At 41.6% G+C, this 27,260-nt stretch overlaps 5 protein-coding genes and 2 pseudogenes across 6 annotated transcripts; 4 read left to right on the forward strand and 3 right to left on the reverse strand.

Moving 5' to 3' along the window:
* Nucleotides 1-674: 674 nt before the first annotated feature.
* On the reverse strand, nt 675-1,903 carry LOC149268719 (malate dehydrogenase, mitochondrial pseudogene; annotated as a pseudogene).
* Nucleotides 1,904-3,665: 1,762 nt separating this feature from the next.
* Nucleotides 3,666-5,506, reverse strand: LOC149268720 (malate dehydrogenase, mitochondrial pseudogene; annotated as a pseudogene).
* Nucleotides 5,507-6,819: 1,313 nt separating this feature from the next.
* LOC149268721 (uncharacterized) lies at nt 6,820-8,261 on the forward strand. Its single transcript, XM_089470990.1, has 2 exons — nt 6,820-6,964; nt 7,683-8,261. The coding sequence occupies exons 1-2, from the start codon at nt 6,953-6,955 to the stop codon at nt 7,989-7,991; spliced, it is 321 nt and encodes a 106-aa protein (XP_089327116.1). The 5' UTR covers nt 6,820-6,952; the 3' UTR covers nt 7,992-8,261.
* Nucleotides 8,262-9,428: 1,167 nt separating this feature from the next.
* Nucleotides 9,429-15,950, reverse strand: LOC149268722 (uncharacterized). The gene is made up of 7 exons (XM_089472385.1): nt 15,415-15,950; nt 12,640-15,056; nt 11,337-11,701; nt 10,995-11,273; nt 10,467-10,824; nt 10,187-10,335; nt 9,429-10,121 (listed from the first exon to the last, which is right to left on the reverse strand). Exons 1-7 carry the CDS (start codon nt 15,698-15,700, stop codon nt 9,959-9,961), a joined length of 4,017 nt encoding a protein of 1,338 aa, XP_089328511.1. The 5' UTR covers nt 15,701-15,950; the 3' UTR covers nt 9,429-9,958.
* A 284-nt stretch (nt 15,951-16,234) lies between these two features.
* RpS16 (ribosomal protein S16) lies at nt 16,235-17,750 on the forward strand. Its single transcript, XM_089472390.1, has 5 exons — nt 16,235-16,349; nt 16,425-16,466; nt 16,639-16,770; nt 16,953-17,067; nt 17,491-17,750. The coding sequence occupies exons 1-5, from the start codon at nt 16,338-16,340 to the stop codon at nt 17,634-17,636; spliced, it is 447 nt and encodes a 148-aa protein (XP_089328516.1). The 5' UTR covers nt 16,235-16,337; the 3' UTR covers nt 17,637-17,750.
* A 399-nt stretch (nt 17,751-18,149) lies between these two features.
* Nucleotides 18,150-22,581, forward strand: SMC2 (structural maintenance of chromosomes 2). Its single transcript, XM_089472387.1, has 8 exons — nt 18,150-18,450; nt 18,505-18,816; nt 18,873-19,602; nt 19,662-20,089; nt 20,154-20,300; nt 20,535-20,657; nt 20,714-20,907; nt 20,966-22,581. Exons 1-8 carry the CDS (start codon nt 18,283-18,285, stop codon nt 22,395-22,397), a joined length of 3,534 nt encoding a protein of 1,177 aa, XP_089328513.1. The 5' UTR covers nt 18,150-18,282; the 3' UTR covers nt 22,398-22,581.
* A 393-nt stretch (nt 22,582-22,974) lies between these two features.
* LOC149268724 (uncharacterized) lies at nt 22,975-26,124 on the forward strand. Of its 2 annotated transcripts, none has more exons than XM_089472388.1 (3): nt 22,975-23,122; nt 24,117-24,272; nt 24,326-26,124. In XM_089472388.1, exons 1-3 carry the CDS (start codon nt 23,024-23,026, stop codon nt 25,661-25,663), a joined length of 1,593 nt encoding a protein of 530 aa, XP_089328514.1. In that variant the 5' UTR covers nt 22,975-23,023; the 3' UTR covers nt 25,664-26,124. The 2 variants fall into 2 exon arrangements, with proteins under 2 accessions (XP_089328514.1, XP_089328515.1); XM_089472389.1 differs by lacking the exon at nt 22,975-23,122 and adding an exon at nt 23,450-23,808.
* Nucleotides 26,125-27,260: the final 1,136 nt, after the last annotated feature.

The following is a 27,260-nucleotide window of genomic DNA, read 5'->3' on the forward strand; positions in this document are numbered from 1 at the left end:
TATTTTCTTTTCTATCTGTTTTCCTTCCATTTCTCTGTCTATGTCTCTCCTGCTCCTATCCCTATAACATACGTTTACTACATTTCCTCCCCTCTCTCTTTTCCTCTTTCTATTTTGCTCTCTCTGTCTCTGTCTATAATCTAATGTTTATTATTGCTATAAATTTTGTTAATTTACTAATTAATCATTCATTTCTTAGATCTTCGTCTGGCCTAGCCTAACATGTTTCAAACCCTCGACGTGATCCCCATTGCTGATTACCCGATTTCCTTTAGTCATAGTTTAATTAGTTGAGCGAGCGATAAGTAGCTAAGTAAACATCAGATAGTGCGAAATATATTTTTAGTTTTGTCTAAATGACTTAATTTCAGGAATCTCGTATACCAGTTCCGAAAGCTTAGCTTCTATATTATAGCACACATTGAATGAGTGCTTAGTTGAGCTTTAACTCGAATATGTACTTGGAATGAAATGAAGTATGGATGATTGAAACAAGATGATTAACTTATCAGCATGCTAATAGGTAGTACACACAATACATTGTTTGTTTGTCCTAGGCAGTATTGAAAGTGGGTCTTCAAATACACATGTATATCAATAAATATAGTTATATATGTACATGAATATATGTTGGTTGAACTCTATAAAAATAGATGCAAAAGACCTTAGGCAGCTGACGGGTATTGATGATAATGTTTATTTGAACTCTACTTTCTATGGAATTTACACCCGATTTTAGCAGGCGACCAGCTTGACACCGTCTTCAATTTCCTTATTCAACTGTGCAATCATATCCTCGAATCGCTGCTCCTCCTCCTCATCCATTTCAGGTAGATCTAGATTCTTTTCAATGCCCTTGGGTCCCAGCAGCACGGGTGAGGCAAAGAACTCCGCCTCGGACAGATCCGACTGCACATAGGCGCACTCGATGATATTCTCCTCATGGTTGATGGCCCTCAGCAGAGAGTTGACGAAATGGGCGGCTGCATAGGCCATGGACAGAGTGGCGGAGCCCTTGCCCGCCTTTGCCTTGACCACTTCGGTGCCCGCGTCCTGTATGCGACTAACCAGCTGGGCCTTCTCTTCAGAGTCGAGCTCCAATTTGGGATCGCACTGCGAGAGCAGCGGCAGAATCGTCTTTCCGGCATGACCACCAATCACCGGAATGCTCACAGTATGTGGATCGATGTCCAATAGCTGGCCAATAAAGGTCTTGGCACGCACCACATCCAGAGTAGTCACGCCGAACAGACGCTTCGGATCGTACGCATCCTCCTGCTTGAGCACCTCTGCCACAATTGGCACAATCGTGTTGACGGGATTTGTGATGAACGCCAGCAGCGCCGATGGACAGGCGTTGCTAACGGCTTTCGCCACAATTGACGCCACACTGGCATTCGCGTCCAGCAGCTCGCTGCGATCCATGCCCGGCTTGCGCGGCATTCCGGCCGGCACCACAACAATCGAGGCGCACTCCAGTGCACCGATCAGCCCCTTCTTACCGAAGTAGGAGCGCACGGTGCTCGACGTGCAGATGTGCGAGAGATCGGCGGCGATGCCCTTCGTGTCGACCTTGTCGTACAGCGATAGCTCCGTGACCAGCGGATTCAGCTTCAGCATCAGCGACAGCGGCTGACCAATGCCGCCGGCAGCTCCAACGACGGCCACCTTGATGCCACGCCTGATGCCATAATTCCACAAATCCCACTTCAGCTGGCTGAGCGGAGATACGGCAGAGACATACTTCATCAATTTAAGAGACAACATATTGGTTTGATTTGTGATATCTGCTTAATGTGAATGAACCTTTCAAAATTATATTCACTATTAATTTTAAATAAATTCTTTAGACACTTGAACCAAAAATTATGTGATCGATAAATACATAAGTAAAGTATTATATACACATAAGAATTCGTAAAGAAATTTTGTTGAAATGGGTTTTTCTAGAGACTTTGCTTTCCTCACATTGGATCATTCGCTGATAAGCTGAGCCCACAAGAGACTTTGCTATTTGAAATGAGATTAGTTTAATATTTTTGGGGGCTGGCGCAAAGTTTTGTTAAATCAGGTATATTCACTATCTGTGTACTTTCTATATATTGATAATTCCGATGTTATCAATTCTATTATATTATACATTTTATGCCCTTTAGCTATGCATATAGTACAATATGAGATGGGGAAATATAGTAGCATAGACTAAATTTGAGATATAATAATAAGAATAAAAATAATAATTTAACTAAATCTAATAATAATAATGACAAAAATAATACTGTTTAGTTATAAGTCAATATTAGTATTGTATATTTTAAGTTTTGAATAGTAATAATTATAAAAAAAAATTAAATAATAATAACATTCATGCAAATAGTGTATGTTTAATTTATTTTATATTATTTTTTTATTTTATTTTTTTTTTTATATTTTAAATACTAATTATTGACATTGCATTACTGATTTCTATCATGTTACTTCGCGGGGTTCCCCAAGACTTCCACTTTTTGTTTTTTGCTTTTTTTTTTTTTTTTTTTTTTTTTTTTTTTTTTTTTTGTATGATACCTTGTTCAATGCTCATAAGAGGTGTGCCTCTTTGAAAAGGCTATGACTAAAGTTTTTATTATTACTGTTACTATTAGTTACTGTTAAACTCCTCTAATGGTTTACTAACATTTATATATGTACGATTTGACTGGAAAATTACATTTTTGTTCTTTAACATTAAATATAAAATACTAAATGTGAGATTTCAAAATTTTGTTTAATTACATTATGCTTTTAATATTGTTGTCATACAAAAAAAAAAAAAAAAATAATAATAATAATAATAATAATAAAAATAATAATAATAATATAATAGTAATAATAATTAATAAAAAAAATTTTACATAGGCTTAAAAAACAATAACAACACCAAAGATATATAAATTGAGGTGACACGAAAGTGTTTGCACAGAAGTAAATTTTCAAAATAATATATATATATTAACTTTATTAACTATCAAAATTATTATTTTTTTTTATATATACACATCTTGTAAGCATAGAAAATTGACAAAAATTATATCTTTCCTCTTGAGTGTTATCAGTGTTTGTTTATCATCTAAACAAAAATCAGGCATAAATCTATCATAAATATAAAAATATTTATTTATATTTGTTTATTTTATTTATTTATAAGAATATTAAATTACCGGATTTTGGCTTACCTATTAAATATTTAAAATTAATAGTATTTTTTAAACCCAAACTTCATATGTTTATCCTACAATTATGATCATAATTAAATTATAAAATACATAGTCGGCTTAAATGTTTTAATAAATCAATATAGTTCGCTATACAAAAGCAACTAATTTATTTGTTTACTTATTGTTGTAACCTTTCCAGCAATAAATTGAAAATATGATCCAATCTAATTGAATTCACAGCAATTTTACTATGAACTTGCGATAAAGATCTCAATAATTAGTGGGATTTCCTGGAATTTGGTGGCACGTAAATGCTTTGGGGTAATAAATTTTAATTAGTCGATGGAACAGTCTTGCGGCCCTACAAGTGGGCATAGAATATACAATATATATATTGTACATACCCATGTTTTCCTCAGCTGTCCCGTTATTGATGGAAAGTTGACAGAATGAATTTATTGCGAAATTGAGTTTAGTTTTGTGACGCATATTTTCTTTGGGGGATTTTTATTTTGATTATGTAAACTTGTTTATTGATTTATTGAATTAAATACATAGTTGCGAATTGAGCTCGATTAATGAATTAATTAATGGAATCAAAACGGGGAAACCATACGTCCAGTGATATCATTTTTGAAAAGTTTTCCAATGGATAATTTCGAATAGCGCGAACAACATGAGAATTGAGTAAAATGCATTGATGGGATCGGCCAGCGGATTGCATCAGGGAAACTTTGGCACGGACTCCCCTTGGAGATGCCAGCATCAGTAATCAGTAGGCGCCTATGCAATCACTTATCAGCAACATGATGATGCTTCACCAATTGACTGCGACGACCCCAAGCTAGCATACTAGTTTCACATACATATAGTATGCACATGTGCATACATATGTGTATGCATGTCTGTGTGTGCGTGCGTGCGTGTGTATTTATAGTGTTTGTGATTTAATTTAATGAATGAGGAACTGCGTCAAGATTCCGGCAGCAGATTAGCTGCCAGCAGAGCTGGCTGCTCTTCCTAGTTGTTCTGTGCTAGTTGCGTAGAATCGGAACTACGCCCGATTGCATCCGCCTTGCGCTGCTCCTGCTCCAGATTGGAGTCCTTGATCACAGTCTGGGCAAATTGTATGGCTGACTTAATGCTTTCTCCCAGCTCGGGCAGCATCTTCTCGAGCGCATCCTGCTCGACCGAATTCAGCTCGGGCAGGCCCAGATTCTCTTTGATGCCATTAGGACCCAGCAGCACCGGCGTGGCAAAGAACGGCAGCTCGGTGACATCGGAGTCCACGTAGGCGCATTCAATGACATTCGCCTCGTTGTTCAGGCCGCGCAGCAGACCGTTGACAAACCGAGCCGAGGCAAAGGCCATGGAGAGGGTCGCAGAGCCTTGGCCAGCCTTCGCCTCGATCACCTCGTTGCCCGCTTGCTGGATTCGATTCGTCAGAAGCTCCACGTCCTCCTCGTTGCCCGTGAATTGAGGTGAGCAATGCGAGAAGACCGGCAATATGGTGTCGCCCGAATGGCCACCGATGATTGGTATATCCACCATAGCTGGATTAAGGTTCATGAAGTCCGCAATGAACGTCTTGGCGCGCACCACGTCCAGAGTTGTGATGCCAAACAGACGCTTCGGATCGTAGACACCTTTGACCTTCAAGAACTCCGCCGCAATGGGCACCAACATGTTGATGGGATTCGTTATGAAGGCAAGCAACGCCTGGGGGCAGGAGATGCCCGCGGCACAGGACACAGCCATGGCTACAGCGGCATTAGTGCTCAGCAGCTCACCCCGCGTCATGCCCGGCTTGCGGGGCTGCCCCGCTGATACGACGACCACATGCGAATCCTGCAGCGCATCAATCAAAGCCTGCTGCTGCACACCCTCGAAGAAGTCGACCTGTGTCGGTGTGCAGATGTGCGATAGGTCAGCGGCCACGCCCTTTGTTTTGGATAGATCGTGCAGCGTCAGCTGGTGGATCAACGGATTCTGTTTGAGCAACAACGACAACGGCTGACCAATCCCACCTCCGGCGCCCACCACGGTCACCTTATAGTTGCGCTCGTCGCGCCCATTGCGATACCAATTACTCCTTGGGATAGCCACTCCGGCCAGTTGAGCCTTAACGCCCAACCTCAGACCCGCGTAGACACAGCTCAGCATATTGCTCGATTTTTTACAATTTGAATTTACCTCAAAAGAATATTCTGATTGCGACAAAATTTTGCATTAACCAGAAACGAAAATATTTGAAAACTGTTGTCAGGTCCTTCGCTTCTGGTTAGGTAATGTCAGTTACTGCTGTAAAAGCTGTCAGAAAATGCTGTTGGCACTCTGTAAGTGAAAGCAGTAAATGTTAAATATAGTAATATAGAAATGTTATTTTGTTTTATATTTACATATGTATGTTAGCTTGGGCTACATGTTTGAAAGCATTTCACATCCTGAACCTGCTTAATAGTTTGTATATAGATGGGATAATAGAGATAGATAGAGATATATAGAGGAAGACTGTGTAGATACATATCCGGGTAATTATAATTAAATATAATTAGTTTATTTGCTTTGTTTAGTGCCTGAATATCTTACCAGACAGATTCTGCAAAACATGAGAAATATAAGGCAACGGTAAATACAGTAATTCTACATAAAAAGTGTATACATATTTACATATACATACATATAAGTACTTATCAGGTAACACTTAACACATAAATAATAAATTGGAAATAATAGGCTTTTAAGTATCTTATAAAAATGTTACTGTTAACCATTTAAAAATAATTAATTTTTAATTGCAATAAAAGTTTTTTATTTATGCTGCTTAAGTAACGTATTACAATTTATTATTAGTGTGTAAAGCTTTTCTTCACAAATTGTAAGTATTCTTTTTATACAAATACATACACACACATACGTATTTCATATGCATCTACGTAACAGGCAAAGGAAACGAATTACGCCATTACTACATTTTGCTAAGGATCACGTAAGCTAGAACGAGACAACCTAATTAACATACAGCAATGTGGATATGGAAAGCTTTAACCATGGCTTGCGTTATTTGCATATGCTTGTGTAGGTGTACATACAGATGTATGTATGTGTGCAACGCCTGCGGCATATTTGTTTCTATTTATGTAATTTTCAGTGGCTGCTTTGATCTTTTCAACCTGTAAGTCGCTGCGCATAGAAGAAATGAAAATCAAATTGATTTGCGTGTAAATATACAAAATTACATTTTTACAATATTATTTAATTGCATGTGAAATAAAAACATAATTTAAAATTCGATTACTCATTACTTTGAGACAATGAGTTTTAAGAAATTCCTAGAATATAGGGTATGTTACGGTCAATCTAGGTTACACCTCTTAGTATTTGTTTTCTTTTGTAAATCACATTTTTTGGTCATTCACTTGAGAGAGTGTGAGAGTGAGAGAGGAAGGGAGAGGAAGAGAGAGATCGCGAGAGCAGGGAGAGAGGGTGAGAGTGAGCAGGCGTGCCTTAATCTCAGTATTCGAATGCGATCTATAGAACCGACCAATGCCCGATGTCGATGCTCCCGAATGGAGCCGATATTGCTGCCGAAGCACTGCTTCAAGGCATCGTGGGTGCGATGTTTGATGATATAAAACGTTAGACGCTGTCGTTGGGGACTTCCAGTTGCTGCCGGCTCTGCCTTCAATTCACATAGCAATCAAGTACTAAGAACAAATCAACTTCACGTCTCTATTTAGTATTAGCACGCAAACAGAATGGTTCAAAAAGTGAGTATATTAGTGATTCGGTTTCTACAGACTGTGCGATGCTCTACAAATTTTTGTGATAAGAATTGTCTGAAGATAAGAATTTTGTGAATCGACTGAGTTTCAAGGAACTCTAAACACCAAGCACAAAACTGATATACCCCTTTCTGTTACCAAAACTATTTCCATGAAAGTTAAAGAACAGTTCTGCAAACCTAATGCAAGTGTTGTGTGCTTGAAAACCTATGTATGAAGTTTAAAATAAATCAATGATAATCATGCATATATGCTAGACACTTTTAATCAACATATTTCAAAATATATATGTATCAGAGAATATATATAGAAATGCTAATTAAAATATAAATGATTAACATCTTTTTTGACAAACAAGAAGAGTGAACATACAAAAAATTAATTAACTTTCCTGCACTATTCTTTAATTAACTTTACTTACTTTTACTTTTAAATACGAATCCTAAATTTCTCAGTTGTGGCACATTTAGCCAAGTCTTCTACTGCAGATCACTTTCATAGTATCTTGCTTGAGCTGGTAATTGGGCAACTAACTAGAACCAGATAGAGTCGCCTGTCCACACTTTATACATAAGTCATAATTCAAATTTATAACTATATAGGGTCAGTGGCTGCGACATGCACCAAAATTTCTAACCGTATCACATGATCGGTCGTCGCATTCGCATTTTTGGTTAATTAAGTGCTCTGTTCTGCTTTTCAGAGATTCGAGAACAAGCTGCTGTCGCTGCTGCTGCTGATCGCGTGTCTCGCCTTATGCCAGTGCAGGCCGTCTGAAGATGCGGCCAACCTGTCTAAGGTGGATCCCAGCGACTATCCAGGTAATCTGCCGCCTGAGACCATACTGAAGGTGCAGCAGTGCGAACGGGATCAGGCCACGATGGAACTATGCATGCGCTGTGCCAAGATCACCAAATCCCAGATCATTTATCCCATGTGCTGTAACAACGACGACGACATCAAGGTGTGGTGCCACGAGTACGTCTACTATAACAACGAAGAAGGCTATTGAGGGAGGGATGGGGTTTGGTTTGAATGGTCCAGGTCTGGTGATCAGGTTTATGGTATCGCCTATATATCACCTAGCTTACTTACTTACCCAAATCCACTTGAAATTCCTTGCATCCTGCTATCAATGCGGGTCCATTGGCTGTGATATTTAAGGCAATATTAAAGTTTATACACTTACCCAAAACTAATTGTAACTAGAAATAATCAAACTATGTAACGATACTGTGCATAAGACAACAATAAAAGACTATTTTGTATTATCATATGAAAAGCTAGGGAGAACTGTTCTAAAGAGTCACTGAATTTTAATTTGGATATTTTTTCAGCTAATGTTTTAATGCACTGAAAGACTTTCAGCTTTTGATACAGTTTGTGAACTGGTGGAAATTTATTCTTAATATTTATAAATTTCTGCTACATGTCTTCTATTTTGCAATCAGTTAACCGTTTGTGAAAATATTAAAATAAAATAAATTTGGGTAACTGCGACTCAAAGTCGCAAAATATCATATTTACTTTTTTTTCTATTAATTATATATACAACAAATTATAAATCGATACAAAATATATATTTATCTTAATATTCTTTTCAAACCATTTGTATGCATTGCTATATCTATATTTAGCCATTAACACAGCTCTATGATAAAATATAGCAAGCATTTATTGTTGGTAATAATGATTACTTTTTTTTAAAGCACTATGAAATTTATAGTGATTAAACAAAATTCTTTTTTCTTCGTATTGAATATAATATGAACTAGACCTAAACCTCTTCAACATAATTGATGACGAAATCCAATTAGACATTTTATTCTCGCATGACTTTCATCTCGTGGTCTCGTGCTCGCTATTACGACGTGCCTGAAGCACGTTGAATAGAATTTCATTCATATGAATAAGTCATTCATTTATAAACATTTCCTATTATTTAATTTGACATATATTAAAATTTTTCAAAACATTCGATCCAATATAATAATTGAAATGAAATGAAATACCAGGGATCCTTTCCTCATAGGGCTCACATGACCAATATCATTTGATGCTTATGAGTAACACATTATCTTATCATAAAATTCTTTACGATCCCAGCCCTTTCCCATTAAAATACACTCTAAAAAATTATATTTATATATTTTTATTTATGTAAAATTTCTTTTGAGTTTCTTTGTATTTAATATTTTTCAAAAACTTTATAATAATTACAAATATTTTATTTAAATGAATATTTAAAATCGAATCGAAATAATGATTAAGTTGCCTTTTCGAATAGTTGCAGAAGAAGAAGAAATAAAAAATTATTAGATATGTACATCGGCTAGGCAAAACATATATATATGTTTGTACACACATATATGTATATGTATGGGAATCCGATTTAGCTTAACGACAAATACTATATTACAGTTCATGCTGTTGTTGATTTTGTTGTTGGTTTTTAAATAATTTTGTTTTTTTTTTTTTGTTTTTTTTTTTTCGGGTTTTCCATATGGCAAACAAATTTGGAGCAATTAAAAATAAAATGCACAATCCGTTCGAACGGCTTTTAAAGCGGCCGGCCCGACTTGATCGAACTTGCACTAGTTTACAACACCACGTGATTTGTAACTGTACGACAGACATATAAATGTATATAACAAACAATGTTTCAACAAGAAACTCTATATATGTATATTTAGTCACTCGATCCACTCCCTATCATAGCTCGGGTTCGTTTTAATCAAACAATTTGTTGGTTCAGTCTCTCTTTTTTGTTTGACATTACTTTGTTGCAGTTGTTGTTGCAGTACTAGTTGTTACTGTTGTTGTAGCACTAATTGTTGTTGTTGTTGTTGTAGCTATGATTCTCGTTGACTGAAAGCAACATTTAAATAGAAAGTCGCGTGAAGAGTTCAACTTACCAGAATTCAAGCACGCTAATTAGAATGTTATTTGATTATCTAGTTTTATACAAGAAAATTGTTGTCACTGCTTTAAAGCGGCGACGTCGACGTCGCCATCGACGACGGCATCCACAACGGTAGCCTCTGGGGGTGAGGCACGTGTTAAATGCATGTAGGAACAGTCCGAGTCCTCGCACCGACCCATCAGCTCAAAGGGACAGATGGTTGCATTCACATTCAATTGACTGAAAGCATTGGGAGAGGCAATCAAATGGATTTGGGCAACTAGCACTTCAAAGGATTCACACACCTGTTGTAGTTGCGCGACATGGGCGTGCGATACTCGCTCAGAAGCGACTGCTTAACGGGCGGTTCATACAGCTCCCGCATAAAGCTAACAATTTGGGGTGTCGAATTCGGGGCTCCGCCAGCGTCTGGTGCTATGTTTCCTGATGTAGTCTGCAAATAAACTCAACCTATTTGTTAGTATGGGTTAGCACAGTTAGCGGTTACAAAACAGTCTGCAGTTTGAGACAAGTTCTTAAAATAATGTTTTTGAAGCAATAGAACAATATCTTAAATCCACGCACATCAAAGTCCAGCTGTGTCGCTGAGGTCGCTGCTGCACCTCCTTCAGGCTCATCCGGTGCAGATAACACTGGCTGTGTCTCTGTCTCCGTCTCCGTGTCAGTGTCAGACTTCAATTTCGTCTCTTCAGCGTCCGGCTGACTATTGCTGCTCTTGCAGCTAGGAGCGGGCTGCTCGCATGGTTTCTCTTGACTAGCTACAGGCTCTTGCCCAACTTGTTCAACCGGCTCCGAGCTTGACTTGGCTTGTGCATCGCCCTTACGCACATCATCGTACTTGACAATCGAATTGTACGATCGAATCTCCCTGGTTAGCTCCATGGATTTGCGTGTTATTTCTGCCTTGGCCGGATCCAGTAACCTGCAAATAAGTTCAACTATAGCACAACTGCAATATATTGGAATTGCCGCGTCCGTTTTGGCAGATTCCGGCGATCCCACGGTATATGTTGGCCCCTTTTGCGTTGTGGTCCACAGCAACTACTGCTACTGTTGTTGCCGCTGTAGTTGTCTTTGTTGTTGTTGTAGTACCTGTAGTCGGCGCCCCTGAGGCCATTGCCTAGGTCCATGGCAGCGTTGCGTAGCTTGTTCCGCTTCTGCTTAAGCGATATAATAATCTCATGCGTGGCCTGTATCTCAGGCTGTATGCGCGCCAGCTTCGACTCCTCCAGCTTGACCGCCTGCTTCACGGCCTGTATCTCGGCGTACAGATCTTTCAGGCGCTGCGAGTGCCGCAACCGCTCGATCTTTGACCTCTTCGCCTCCTCCACCATATTCAGGGATTTATCCAGGTTGGCAATCATGCTGCTTCTATAATTAGTTTAGCACTTAAGTAGTTTTACATTGTGTATTTCAGTCTATGAGCATAACTACCCGATCTTTTGAAATGAGCTCTCGAATGCCTTGAGTCGACTCTCCTTCGAAGGCTGAGTTGCCTTGCCTGTTGCTGCTGCCGCCGTTGACGTGCTTGGCAAATCGCTGGCAGCATTGGAAGAAGCACCAACTGTCGCCATCTTGGCAGGTTTGCTGGGAGCAACTGGGGTTGTTTTCGTCTTTGCTGAAATCTTTTCCTTAATCTCAATGGAAGCAGACTCTTTAACAACAGCAGTTGCTACAGACGTTGTCGTTTGGCCATTGATCGGCTTAGCGCCTCCCATCTTCTTCTTCTCCAGCAGCCGCATGCGCTCAATCAGACGCAGATACTCCCTTTGTGATGCCACCGGCAAGTGACGCACAGCCTGAACAAAGTACGACAATTAGTTCAGATCAAACATTTGTACTTTAGTTTATCGTTAAATTGCGTCTAAACTGTGTACATATATAACTAATACAACATTATTCACGCTGTCACCTCTGAGAGGCATCACATCATCGCATTTGCTTTAACACTTGATGAATATAGCAAAAGCAACTGACTTTGTGCTTATCTATACTACTTGAAGCTGGTTCTAACTGAGCTGGCACCATTTATATAAATCAGCATTCGCCTCAAAGTGCATTTAATCGCTCCCTTAAACGTTTCAGCTATAAAGCAAATTTAGTCAATTCTTATTTCATTGTCAAGCGTAAGTCGGTTCAGCTGCCAGATTTATAAAATCCTATAATAAGTCTACGTAGAGATGAACTTAGGGCTTAGCGACTTTGGATTGAGCATTGACTGCGATAGACTTCAATTTCAGTTAGAGATTTAATTTTCCTATTGGCCACGCCACAATGGCAATCTCTTCTAGATATGCATAGACATTTAAATTACAATCTAATCAACTTTTAATCGATGCTATGTTGTACACTCTGAATCCGTTAATGAAAGTTTATACTAGTGTATACCAGAAATAGTTTAGCATATTTTTCGATAACTCATCTCTATAATCTATGAAAATTGATATTTCAACTTCGTTTTTAAAGCACTTCGCTCGTAATGAAGGAGCTAGAGATTTCAATGAATTTCAAACTTCTCTAGCTTATAGATTTTGAAAGCATATTACTTGGAGCCACTAAAGACTTGTACGCCCATATGAATGCCATTATTACATTCTAAAACTTTGATTAGGAAAGCCTATCCACAAGAGTAGTGACTCAATAAATAAAATTAAACAGAGACTAGTTGAAAAATCAGCTCTTTGCAGAGGCTGCAGGGTATCTTCTAGTCGACTAGAGCACTCTTATCAATACATACCACAGGCGTTGGCTTTGCCTTTTGTGGAATCACAGGTGTTTGTGGAACGGATTTGGTAGTCTGCTCGGAAGATTTGTCCGTCTTTGGTGTTGGCTTGGCATCGGCTTCCACTGGCAGCGCTGTGGGCACCTTGGAGCGCGCCTGCTTGAGATAGTCATCCAGTTTCTTCTCAAAGTACTCGTTGATGACAGTGCGTCGCAAATTGGAGTTGTTGGGTGCCGTTGACTCTACGATCTCCGAGTTTGGTGTATTTGAGCGAGTTGTGGAGCTGCTGGCACTGTCCATTGCCTGGCTGAAGGGACTCGCATAGCAGCTGTAGGCCTGGCTGCTTCTCAGCTCCAGTTCATCATCGCTGCCGGCGGAAGACTCGGCCAGGGCGATGACAAGCTTGTTGACCTTGATGCTGGCCGGATCAAGTGTGGTTATCAGACGCGTGGAGCTGCTGCTGTTACTCTTGTGCAGCGGCGCCACTGACTCCTTGACCAGCAGTGTTGACGGACGCTTGGGAGCAGTTGCTTGGTCCAGCAACTTCGGTAGCTTGCGCTTGGGCGTCGTCTTTTTGTTGATTACCTTGTTGGGCTTTACGATCTTGATTATGCTCGTCGCTGCTGGAATGATCGAAGGGGCGGGTATGTTGGGTGCGGGCACAGCTGGAACCTCTACGGTAGCTTGTGAAACAGGCTCTGGAACGGGTTTGGGTACGGGCACAGGTACATGCGCAGGCGCAGGCAAAGGCAATGACAGGGGCTCAGATTCGGGTTGAGGTACGGAAGAGGGTGGACACACTGCCACGGGCTGTGGATAGGCATTAGTTTGGGGAGTTGGCTCGCTGAGCACATCCGTTTGACTCTCGTCCGGCGTAGATTGCAAAGAGGAAGTTTTAAAGCGACGCACTGCATTCTTAAGGATCTCCGGACTCTCAGTCGTCTTCTCGGTTGAATTCTTCTTCTTGGAGGCAATGCTTGAAAGCAACAGCTGACGCAGCTCCTCGGGATCATCGGAATCATGCGCCACAACGTCATCCGACACAGCAGCTGGCAGGCGCATTTTTGTGGGGACAATCTCCTGATCCGCTGCTGGTTTCAGCTTGGACAGCAGCATGGCACGCAGCGCACCCGCCTCGTCGTCGCTGGAATCGTGCTGGAATGGGCGTGACGTCTGTGTTTGCGTCTGTGAGTTGTCCATGGATATGGATTGGATGTCGCTGAGGCAGCCCTGCTGCGAGTGTCGTTCGCTCAAATGCAGAGCATCCCTGGCATCATCGTCCTCCAGTTGCATATGCGGAATGTGAAATGAAGGCGGAGGTGGCGGCACCTCGTCATCGTCGTCGTCGAACTGCTTCTCCTGGGGCTGCACTGGCTCCAGTTCCTCCTCGTCGTCGTCATCGATCACAATGGGCATGGAAACGGGTGGCAGAGAGCTGGGCATAAAGCAACGCCAACTGCCTCCGGCACTATCAATCGTCGACTGCCAGTTGGCGTTCCACTGGTGTCTCTCCTCATCGCTATCCGTCTGCGCCAGCTCCATGTCGACGGGCTCCGTTAAACGTGTCTGTGGCGGGCTGTACGTGTTGCGTTCCGGCGAAGCAGCCGGACTTATCTCCATGAGATCATCGATATCATCACATTCGTTGTTGTTCTTCGGCTGATGCACCCGATTAATCATATCCGTGGGCGAGTAGGCGCGCTCTGCATCTCGCTTCTTTCGGGCCATGTGCTTCTTTAATATGGCCGATTTGAGAGCAATGAGTCGCAGCTTAAGCTCTGGAGGCTCTTCGACTGGCTGTTGTTGTTGCTGCTGCTGTTGCTCATCGTCCTCCTCCACCTCCACTTTGCCTATACGATGCTGACTGTAGCCATCAAATGAATTTGGCGGCAATTGATTATCGACTTTCAGCTGATTGTCGACTTGACTCCGACTGGGACTTGGTGACTTGCGTATGCGGCACTGAAGACGCTCCCTGAGACTGTGCTTAGGTTTGATATCGTAGTTGCCATCGCGAGCTAGCGCCATGCGCAGCTTGTTACGGCTGACCTTCAGCCGCTCCTCGTACTCATCATTCTCGGTCTCCACATTCAAGTCGTACTCACCGATCTCATCTTCCGTTAGGCTGTCCAGCGAATCGAGCAGAATGGTAGACGGCTGTTGATGATGATGGGACTGCTGACCATATTGATTGCTGTGATGCTCGTGACGTCGCTTTCGCCGATGGTGTCCATGAGTGCGATGCACGAAGGGATTGCGTCTATACATGGAGCCGAGCCTTCGGCTCTCACTCTTTTTCATTCTGTGCTTACGGTATTTCTTTGGCAGGTCGTACTCCTCCTCCGACAGGCTGGACACATCGGAGAGAACACTGATTGGTGAGAAATGTTGATATTGAGAATATCTCTCCATTCCCTGAGGCCGCTGATAGTCTGGAAAAAACGTAGTTATTGATAATTATTTCGATATTTACTTTTTAAAAAACGACTTCACATTGCACTCAATGCAAGATAACAAAGGCAACGCCATCTCTCCAAATAAATATATGTATAATTAATTATACAAACAGGCATAACTGTATTATAAAATAAAAGCTCTTCAATTATACGCACGCACACACACAGTTATCACAGATATCAGATACTGACTTCCTTCAACTATGCAAGGTCATTTTACTGCACACACACACAAAGACACAGGTCAACAGTCACACCCACACATATACGCACACACAAGTATGCAAAAGTGGAGCATGTTGCTTCACATTCACGTCACTTGGACAATGCTTACTGTATTGATTGGCCAGATTGGCGGAGAGCATATCCATCTTTTCGATATCTTTACTCTTGTCCTCCAGTTGCTGTATGCGGGCGCGTAGCTTGAACTCCTCATCCTCTGAGGAAATAATCATCTCGAACTCATCAACTATTTCGCCCTCCTCGCGATCCTCTTCTGCATCATTTCCATTTTCGAGAACTTCTGGCTCTGGGACTTCTGTGGCCTGCGCGGACTTCATGGCGCTGCAGCCATTCATTTGTTGATCTGTCGTGTAGCTCTGCATGGCGCAGACAACCATGTTTACAAAGTTTTGATAATTTTTACTTATTTTGTGCAGATTTAACACTTTTATAGAAAAAAATTGACCGAACAAAGTACGTGCGTATGTATTTCAGTTGACGAAGAGGAAGACGAAATGGCAAAACAGAGGTGATAGCAGTGTTAGTTAACATAACAGAGACCTTTGACATTCACAAAACAATTGTTAACAGTGATACCACGTAATTTAAAATTTACAACTATAAAATTAACTTTTGCACGCGAGCATAATAAAGTTTAATAAGCAACCGGCGAATTTTAATGGAAAAATAATGAACTATAGTTATTTCATTAGAAACTAAATAAATAGATAACAATATTTGCACAAAGTATCAATAGATCTGCGAACAGGGATGAATAGGTATACAAGAAGTGTTTTTTCTTGTAATAGAATCGTTTAATATAACTAAAAATTAGATATTTTCTTTTTTAATTTGACAGACTTTTGAAATGTATAAAACATTAGAAATTATTTTTTTTATTTTAGAGCTGTCACCGTTTGACAGTGCTGTAAAAGTAACAAATGCGCCCTCTAGATGTCGAAATGAAAACTACAAATTACAGTTCAATGTTGAATTTCACACTTCCGCTCTTTTCTACCCAACTCGCGGAGCAAAATGCAGCAAAAGGTATTTGTGGCTGTGAAAAATGTGCGAAACGTCGTCAACTAACAACAAAAATGTTGCATTTATTTATATTTCTAGCGCAGAGAACCCGTGCAGGCCGTTCAGGTCTTCGGACGCAAGGTGTGTGTAAAATAGACTAAATAAAACATGAAATTAATTGCACGTGTGCCAACGGCGGCGCCGACGGACAAAAACCGACGCTCGTTGCAGAGGTTATGTTTGTGTGATGAATTCGGTGTAGTTGACTTCCTTTTGGTAATTTTAACTAATAAATTGTGCAATTCTATTGCAGAAAACCGCCACTGCCGTCGCTTACTGCAAGCGTGGCAGCGGCCTCCTGAAGGTGAATGGACGCCCTCTGGACCAGATTGAGCCTAAAGTGCTGCAATACAAATTGCAGGAGCCCCTCCTGTTGCTCGGCAAGGTGAGTGCCCTTAGACGACAATGTAACAGTAATTCCTATAGGTCGTACAATGATGATAACAATTATCCCGAAATTGAAGACCAATGAGAACACATTTGTTACTGATAGCGCCTAATTCTAATATTTTAAAAATATATCTTAAGTGGAATTCTAATGAATATAAATCTATATTTGCCTTGCAGGAGAAGTTCGCTGGTGTTGACATCCGCGTGCGCGTCAGCGGTGGTGGTCATGTCGCCCAGATCTACGCCATCCGTCAGGCTATTTCCAAGGCCCTGGTTGCCTTCTATCAAAAATGTGAGTATCTACCGGGAGATGTGTGTGTGTGTCCGCCCATATAAAGTTTTTGCTTGAAAGAAATCGTCTTTCAGGCAAATGAATAAATGAGGCAAGAAAAAACACCATTATGAGCACATACCAACCAAGCTGCATGCAAATTTCTAGCACAGATTGGGTGATGCAGCAGAAACATGAAGAAATTAATCAAGAACATATTAAGTTCACCTTCTACCAGATTTTTGTTGGAATCCAATGCCAGAGCCAGCGAAAGAAAAGTGCAAGGGAGATTAAATGAATGTGGCAATCAAAGCGAGCGATATGCATTGATCATTGCAATTCCCATTTGGGGCTACATCGACACATAGATATTTAAAAGAATTCTTCCAATTAATTTTAAACTAATTTACTAATTTATTTCGCTTTTTGTGTATGCCTTTGCAGACGTCGATGAGGCCTCGAAGAAGGAAATCAAGGACATTCTGGTCCAATACGACAGAACCCTGCTGGTAGGCGATCCACGTCGCTGCGAGCCCAAGAAGTTCGGCGGTCCAGGTGCCCGTGCCCGTTACCAGAAGTCGTACCGTTAAGCTTTCTGCTGCTTTTCAAATTGGATTAGATATTTTGTACAAGTTGAAAACATTTGCGCGTCTCTTCACTTCAGTACGATGAGCATGTGAATAAAAACGGAATAATTAACTTTATATGCTTAAACAGTGGACTTTTTGGGGGTTGACTTAAATTGTTGAATATATAAATTTCATTCAGTTTGTTTCCTTGACTAACTCGCTAATTGAACAGCTTAATACGAATTTTCAAGCGATTCCATTGTCTTTTATTGCTATAGTAAATAAAGAACTTAACTTTTATAAAATTGTTCATAAATTGTGAATATTTAAATGTCGATAAGTATGGCTAATTTATAATTCAACTCCAATGCAAAGGTTATTATGAAAGTCATAAAATTAGGTATTTTAGCTTCATATCATAATTAAAAATTCTCGAAATATAAGAATTCAAATTAATTTAGTAAATATCGAAAATAGAGCAAACATCGATTAAAATATGACTGGCAATACATTGTTTCCTTTTCGTATCGATATTTCTTATGCTTCTCCCATCTCTAGCGTCAGCATCGCGATTCTGAAAAAACGGCGGTAGAAACGCCGTTGCAAGTTTGTATGGAAGGCAAAGAGGAATTAAACAACAGCTAATTGTTATTAAAGCATAGATAAAATGTATGTGAAGAAGTTAGTGCTTGATGGCTTCAAGTCCTATGGCCGGCGCACTGAAATCGAAGGATTCGATCCAGAATTTACGGCCATAACAGGTCTAAACGGTTCAGGCAAATCAAATATTCTGGACTCGATTTGTTTTGTGCTTGGCATCAGCAATTTGCAAAATGTATGTGAAATAAATGATCATTAAAATATATGCTAATATATTCATCTATCTTAGGTGCGTGCATCTGCGCTGCAAGATTTGGTCTATAAGAATGGCCAAGCGGGCATCACGAAGGCAACGGTCACAATCGTATTCGATAATACAAATGCACAGCAATGTCCGCCGGGATATGAGAAGTGCCGCGAGATCTCGGTGACACGTCAAGTGGTTGTTGGTGGCAAGAATAAGTTTCTGATCAATGGCAAGCTGGTGCAGAACAAGAAGGTTCAAGACTTCTTCTGCTCCATGCAGCTCAATGTCAACAATCCGAATTTTTTGATTATGCAGGGCAAGATTCAACAAGTGCTGAACATGAAGCCCAAGGAGGTAAGCAAAAATACCATTTATGGCCATGGGAGATATCTTTATATATAGTTACTCAGGTGCTGTCCATGGTCGAGGAAGCAGCCGGCACCAGCCTGTACAAGACGAAGCGTGATGCGACCAAGACCCTCATTGAAAAGAAGGAGGGCAAGTTGCGGGAAACCTCAGCTCTGCTGGAGGAGGAAGTTTTGCCAAAGCTAGACAAGCTACGCAAGGAGCGCGCCGCCTATCAGGAGTATCAGAAAACGTGTCGCGACATCGAGTTCCTCACGCACATTCACATTTCGGCCAGATATCTGAAGCTATGCGATGCCCTGCAGTCCGTGGAGGCTACCGAGCAAAAGATCGAGCATCGCATTGCCACTTGCCGAGAAACTCACGCCAAGAATCTGGAGGAAGTGGAGCGCATCGAAGTGAAGGTGCAAGAAATCCAACTTAAGATAGACGCCGAAATGGGCGGAACTCTGAAATCCCTTGAGGCCGAACTGACAGCTAAGCGAGCGGCCGAGGCAACAGCATCGGGCAGTCTAAAGGCTGCCAAGGGCACAATTGAGCAGGATCAGAAGAAAATTCTGATGGCAAGTAAAAACATTGCGGAAGACGAGCGCACACTGCTTAAGAAACAGGAGGCCATGTCACAGGTTCAGGGCGAGTTTCAGAGTCTCAAAGATGCCGATGCGGCGGACGCAAAGGCTTACGAGGATGCGCAGCGTAAATTTGAAGCCGTATCCCAAGGTCTGTCTACCAACGAGGATGGAGAAGCCTGTACGCTGCAGGAGCAGCTAATTGGCAAGTGTTTTATATTTAGTTAGTATTAGCTCTTATTTAATGTGCCGCTTCCTCTGCAGCTGCCAAGCAACAGTTGAGCGAGGCCCAGACTACGATAAAAACTTCTGAAATGGAGCTGCGTCACACGCGGAACCTGCTCAATCAGAAGCAAGGCGAGACGCAGACCAACGACGCAGCCTATACGAAGGACAAGCAACTGCTCGATCAGCTCGAGGTAGAGATTAAGAGCTTGGAGCGTCAACTGCAGGGTCTCAACTACGAAGGCGGGGAGTTCGAAGAACTGAAGGAGCGCAGGCAACTCCTGCATAGTCAGGTGCGCGATCTGAAACGCGATTTAGATCGACGCAGCGGCTCACGCTACGAGCTTCAGTACACCGATCCAGAGCCAAACTTTGATCGGCACAAGGTTCGCGGCATGGTGGGCAAACTGTTTCGGGTCTGTGATATGCAGAACTCAATGGCTCTCATGATGGCAGCTGGAGGACACGTAAGTGCCATAAAATTTAAACTGCCCAAGAGATCCTTCTCTGACTAATATATTATATTTACAGTTGTATAGCTTTGTAACGGACGACGATGTGACAAGCAAGAAGATCTTGCAAAAAGGAAATTTGCAACGTCGTGTAACACTGATACCCATTAACAAGATCAAATCATATCCTCTGAATCCAAAAGTTATTGAATACGCAAAAGCTACTGTAAGATCATGCTAAGAAAACTTATGTGCATACAGTATTATATAGCAGTCTATATATATATATATATATATATATATCTATCATGTATATATGAAGATCTTTCTTTTGAGTTTGCTATCAAAAAAGTGAATTTAAGATATTAACATAGATAGAGATAGATTTATCACTTAATATTCTTTATGATTTATTTATTTATACAACTTTTTCACTTATAATTATTATCTTTACTTATAGTACGGAAGCGATAATGTGGAATCGGCCATGTCCTTAATTGAATACGACAAATACTTTGATCCGGTCATGAAGTTTGCATTTGGCGGCACGCTCATTTGCAGGGATTTGGAGGTTGCCAAAGGAGTAAGTTTAATACTTAGCCAATCTAAAAGCTTACTAATAATTTGTTCTACCTTTAGCTAAGCTCAGATAAGAACATTGGAGCTCGTTGTGTCACACTAGAAGGTGACGTGGTGGATTCGAATGGCACCTTGTCTGGTGGCTCAGCTCCCAAGGGTGCAAATATACTGGAGGAACTGAATTCCATAAGAAATTTGGAGAAGGAAGTTAAGCAAATGATGAACGAGTTAACCCAGGTGGAACAGCAAATGAGGTAAGCCAGGAGCCACGTAACATAACAGATTTTTCATTAATCCTGTTTGCTTTGTCAGTGCTATTGAGCACGTTGCTCACAAGTATAACAAGATAAAAGAGGCACTGGAGCTGCGTCAGCACGAGTATTCCATGTGTCAGAGTCGCTTGGCGCATACAGCTTTCCAGCAGAATCAGGAGGAAATCGAGGAAATGAAGGAAAAAGTGAAAAGCTTAGAGCAGCTGATGGCTGAAGCACGGGAAAAGCAAAAGACCTCACAGGCCAAGGTAAAGGATGTTGAGGCCAAACTGTCCGATGCGAAAGGCTATCGAGAACGCGAACTTAAGGCGGTCAGCAACGAAATGAAGGTGACCAAGGCTCGAGCAGAAAAGTCACGTGCGAATTGGAAAAAGCGTGAGCAGGAATTCGAAACGTTGCAGCTGGAAATTACCGAACTGCAGAAGAGCATTGACCAAGCCAAGCAGCAGCACCAAGAGATGGTGGACAATCTCGATAAGTACAAGGCGGAGCTGGACGCACTGCAGCAGAACAGCTCGTCGGCAGCCACAGAGGTGGCCGAGCTAGAGAGGGCGATTAAAAAGCAGAAGGATAGTCTGCATGCGCAGAATAAGGAGATGCGAACGCTTCTCGACAAAAAGGATAAAATGCTGAAGCACAATCAGGAGTTGCAGCTGGAGATGAAGAAGAAGGAAAATGAAAAGAGTAAAATAAGTGGAGAGGCAAAGGATGCCAAGAAACGCATGGATGCGCTTGAGATTAAATACCCCTGGATACCTGAGGAGAAGAATTGCTTTGGCATGAAGAACACGCGCTATGATTACAGCAAAGAGGATCCCGTCGAGGCCGGCAACAAGCTGGTGAAGATGCAGGAGAAAAAGGAGAAGATGGAACGAACGCTCAATATGAATGCAATGCAAACACTGGAACGCGAGGAAGAGAACTACAATGAGACAGTGCGTCGTCGTCAAATCGTTGCGCTGGACAAAGAGAAGATTAAGAAGATCATTGTCAAAATGGATGAGGAGGAACAGGATCAGGTGAAACACGCTTGGGAGGCAGTGACTAAGAACTTCAGCGGCATATTCAGTACACTGCTGCCGGGTGCCCAAGCACTACTCAGTCCTGTCAAGACGAACGGAGTACTAAGTGGCCTTGAGATAAAGGTCGGCTTCAATGGCGTCTTCAAGGAGAGTCTGGGCGAGCTGTCTGGTGGCCAGAAGTCTTTGGTGGCTTTATCGCTCGTCTTGGCCATGTTGAAATTCTCCCCAGCTCCGCTCTACATTCTCGATGAGGTGGATGCTGCGCTGGACATGTCGCATACACAAAATATTGGTAGCATGTTGAAGCAACATTTCCGGGACTCGCAGTTTCTCATCGTCTCCCTGAAGGATGGCCTCTTCAATCATGCCAACGTCCTGTTTCGCACGCAATTCGTGGAGGGCGTCTCTACGATTACGCGAACTGTTGGCCGATCCGTAGCTAAGCGCTAATTATACATGAATTTTTGTATTATTTACTAACTACTTTCAGTTTGAAGAATGGCATTTCTGATTTTGTTTATACTATACACTTTTTTACTATTCTCCGTTAAGATATAAGAATTATATAGACTTAAGAATAATCTGTATTTTTGTAACTTTCAAAATATAATAATAATTAAGTATGAACTGAGAATGGATTTTTCTTTAGATTTTTCAAATTTTGCGGGAAAATTATTAGGCATTTCTTATTTTCTGTACAATGTAAACTTTTCTAATTTTTAGCTTGACGAAATAAATTTATATATATTCTACATTTGTATAACTTTAATATATAATAATGATTAATTATGGACTAAATCATTTTTATGCTTTACATTTTGAGAATTTGGCGGGAAAGAATACTTTTTTAAATTTTATACGCAGATGGAATCGGATTCAAATTGTTTTAGTGTAATTTTTTTAATTTAATTTCTTTATGAACACAACTTAAACTAATAACCGACAATATACTTACAAACATAAAAGAATTTCTGTTTAGAATAAATCGAAATTCAATTTGATATCTTATGTTAAGCGAATCTGTAGTTTTTTTCCTACATTCAAAACAAAATAACTCTGTTATAACATCTAACAGGATGGCAGTAAATTTCCAATTGGGCTGGTTGGCTGGCACAAACGTCAAACTGACGTCTGGTCACAGCGACAAAGAGAACGACACTGACAGTCGTTCGCTGGTAAGTTGCATGCGCACTGGCGAGACAGAGACAGAACGTTGGTGAGACCGTCAACGAGACGAACGCACAGCGCAAACCCATACAGTCGCATACACAGACAGCAACAATACGCACACACACACACATAGTCAGCCAAGCTACAGAGTAGCGACTACGACAATGTTGGAGGAGTGCAGCTGTGAAAAATTAAACAAAAGTGCTAAATTTGATTGTTAAATAGTCAGCGGCAGTGGAAACAAAACATTCAACATTTCCAACCAACGCAGATTCTTAAAGAAGCTCGTCAACATGGTAAGAAGGCAGTGAGCGCTGCTTCTAGTTGGATTCACAATCAAAATCCCAATCAAATCGCTTGTCTGTGCCCAGTATCCAGTGTGTGTGTGTGTGTGTGAGTGAGTCTGCCAGTGTGCCAGTGTTGGTGTGTGTGTGACTGCGTGTGTCCATGGTATAAAATTCTATATATTGTGTACGCTGCTAGTCTAGCGGTCCGTCAAGACAGGTGGGGGTCACCGTTGGGACTCGCGTAACCAGTAAATGCTCTGATTGTGGATATTTGTTAATCAATGTTGTTATAATTACAATTGATAACAAGAAGCTGCGACATGGTTAAGACGTAATGCCGGCTTTGATGCCCTTATCCAAACGCGAAGGGCGTCTCGTGAAGTTGCAACGGAGAACTGCTAAACGTAAACTTACTTCATTTCCGTTGTTCTCCATTTGACCTCTGACAATTCACGAAGACATCCACAATGGTATTTTGCAATTCAATCTGAACAGTTAATGAAGGAAAAAATAAACAATTCCGCATTCAATGCTAATTCTGTTATTTAACAGAGCTGCCACAATGTTAACATAACAGCTGATGTAAACTGCCATAGCAATATAAAATATGTAACTGCAAATTGCAGTAGTAATTTGGCTGAAATGGACAACCCTCTTCCTCTTGACTTTGCCCTGCAATACAATTATCATAACTTTCCATAATTTATTAAAGGATCGAGTTACAAAGCCGCAGAAGAAGATGCTCATCACATTGCTGCGCGAGACGAAATACATGGAGGGCAAGAAGGAGAAGGAATGGTATTGGGAGAAGATCCAGGCGGCGCTCAACACCATCGGGCCCAAGAAGACCATCATCCAATGGAAGAAGGTGAGTATCTCTGCCAGCCAAGTTAGCGTTTTCCTAATCTCTTTCACTTGTAGTGCTGGCGCGATATGCGTTTGACGACCCGAAAGAAATTGGCGGAGCTAAAGCGTTGCCAGCTGTCCGGTGGGTCGCCGCCACCGGGCATTGAGCTGAATCAGGAGGATAACGACATAATTGATATAGTGGGCACTGAGTACTTTTACGAGGAAATGAACGGGGAGCTGAAGCCGGAGAACTTTATGACTGGCTTCGACTACGTGCCGGAGCACTTTTGCGATGCCATACTGACGGCTGCTGCTGGCCAGCAGCAGCAGCAGCACATGCAACACCCAAAGGATCCCCAGTCCCACAGTGCTCAGCAGCCGCAGGATCATCACACCAATGATGGCGAGACAAACGATGCGCCAGGCTCCTCGAACGGTGGCTCCTACCAGGGTCAGAACGTGACCCAGCTGCAGTCGCATAATGGGGGCGGAGGTGGCGAGCACAGCAATGGCAACAGCACGCAGCCGCATCCTGGCATGCCCCAGCATCCGGCCTTTCATGGTGGCCTGCATCCGCATCTGTTGCGGCGGCAACACACAAATGCGTCACTGCAGCGGGAGTCGCCGTTTGAGGAGAAGCTGCTGCAGTTCATGCAAGATGCGTTTCCCAAGAAGAGCAAAAAGCGCAAGCAGCGTGATCCGGATAAGCTGTTCCTCCTCTCGCTGTACGAGGAGATCAAGCGAGTGCCAGAGGAAATACGGCTGGATGTGAAGTCTGAGCTGATGCAAATCCTAAAGAAGTACCAAAAGAAGTCACCAGTCAAGGCGGAGAAGTCCTCGGCCTCAACCTCCTCAGCTGCCAAGCAGAGCAGCAACAGCAGCAGCAGCTCCGCGTCCGCCCATCTGTCGCACAGCATGTATCAGCTGCAAAAGAAGTACGAGAAGGGCGAGAAGGAAGCGTCGCCGCAGTCACAGGTCGATCCGGTGCCATTGCATGCCCCACAGCAGATGCCACTGTTTCAGCTGCAGAAGAAGTACGAGGAGAACGCCGAGAAGGTGCATCAGCAGCAGAGTGAGCAGCGCAAGCTGGAGGCTGCCCATCAGCAGCAGCACGCCGCTCACCAGCAGCCCCCGCCGCCACCCAATGAGCAGCACTTGCATCATCCTCAGATGACGCACAATATCATGTTCCCGCTGGCCCAGTTGCGCAGCGAACAGCCGCCGGCGCAGCATCACGCCCATAATCCACACCAGCAGCAGCAGCAACAACAACAACAACAGCATCCCCACCAGCAACAGCAGCAACAGCAGGCCCAACAGCACCATCCGCCGACGATCTTTGGCAGTGCCGCCAGTGCCGCAGCGATGAGCACAGACCGCCCAGCGATGTCCTACGAGAATGTCGGGTGAATGTTGAGCCGTCTGTGGGAAGCCACTTGTGGAGCGCGCCCTTCGACGGTGTCCCCCACGACGGCAGACGCGCACAACTGTTAGCACCAAGCTAAATAGCAACTAGCTACTGTTTCTCACCCATCCGGCCCAGCTCATAGCGCCCGGATGAGCTCGACGGGTTGACGAGATTGATCGAGCGCCACTAAATGCCGGAACTGTGTGCAAAATTGTTTCAAACATTAGGTTTTTACTCGTACATCTAATCCTTACGCTAGCTTATCACGTAGCCATGATATGAATGATCTGCATGTGAATGCCGTTTGGTGCGATCCCAATGGCTGATCCATCAATAACTATCTATGTATACATAATAATATACATAATAAGAGAATTAATAGAATTACATATTGAAATTGTGACTTGATTTTCAATTACAATAAATGAATTTAATATATGTATACAGAATACAAATACACCAACTGCAATTGTGTTATGAATAAGATTGAATGTGAAGATGGATATAAATATGAATATGATGTGATTGGTCAATCAGATTACAGTAGGTCACGATAAAATCATGTTTTTAATGCGATTTACCTGACCGTTTCAAGGGAATAATTGAGGGATTAAGGATTCATCTAATCTAACAGAGATTATATTCTGATGAAGCTTGGCAAAGTATCTATAAGTATTTTATTATTTAATTATTTTTATGAATATGAGCATAACACTTATTATAAATGGGTTCACTTAAAAAAAAAATTTGAAGTCGTGAGAAAGTCGACAATTTTACCTCAAAAATTAAAATACGTAAATAGTGTGTGGAAACCAATGAATAGGTTGGATGAAGATGGGATGATATTCTAAGATATGGACGTGTGCGTGATTTACCATACTAAACTATAACATATCACATTATTGACTAAAAAACTAGATCTTTTTTAAAGTCTAAACAGAGACAATCTTTGGTTTTAGTAGCTTCACCAAATGGTTAACGCACTTAGGTTACCCATTTATTAAGATCAATAAATATAATAGTGAGCTCCGATCACATTTGACTTCAGCCTAAATCCAGACCAATAATGATGTCATATAGAAAACATCTAAACCTTTTCTCTGTATCTTGTAATATTTACAAATGCAAACTAATTTTATCTACTTACATTATCAGTTGTTGGATTCACTATAGATCGCGCTGATTTCAAATATTTACATTTAATAGAGTAAGAAAAGATTTTGCAAAACTATATCGTGTTTGCACAGTTTGTTTACGTTTCCTCCGACTATCGCATACAAATGGAAGACTTCTTTATTTAATTTTGATTTTGTTTTTCGAAATGAAAACTCATTGTTTACCTTTTTAACAAATCACACGCTCCTTGTGCACCGCAGGAGATAAGATTGTGTTTGGAGATGTGTGAATCGGCCAGACGATAAAAGAGATGTCAAAAAGCGACCCAGACGTTATGTTAACACTGAGAGAATTGATCTTCGCGCGTCGGCGAGCGTACGCGAGCGCACGATATGACGATCGCTAATCTGGTCGTAGCCCATGTAGTATTATAAACGAGATTACGATCGTCGCGATAAACGGAGCTGAGAGCTGCAGCATAAA

This window comes from Drosophila arizonae, chromosome 5 (assembly GCF_054131065.1).
Source record: "Drosophila arizonae isolate 15081-1271.41 chromosome 5, UAZ_ARI_1.0, whole genome shotgun sequence".
Classification (NCBI taxonomy): Eukaryota; Metazoa; Arthropoda; class Insecta; order Diptera; family Drosophilidae; genus Drosophila; species Drosophila arizonae.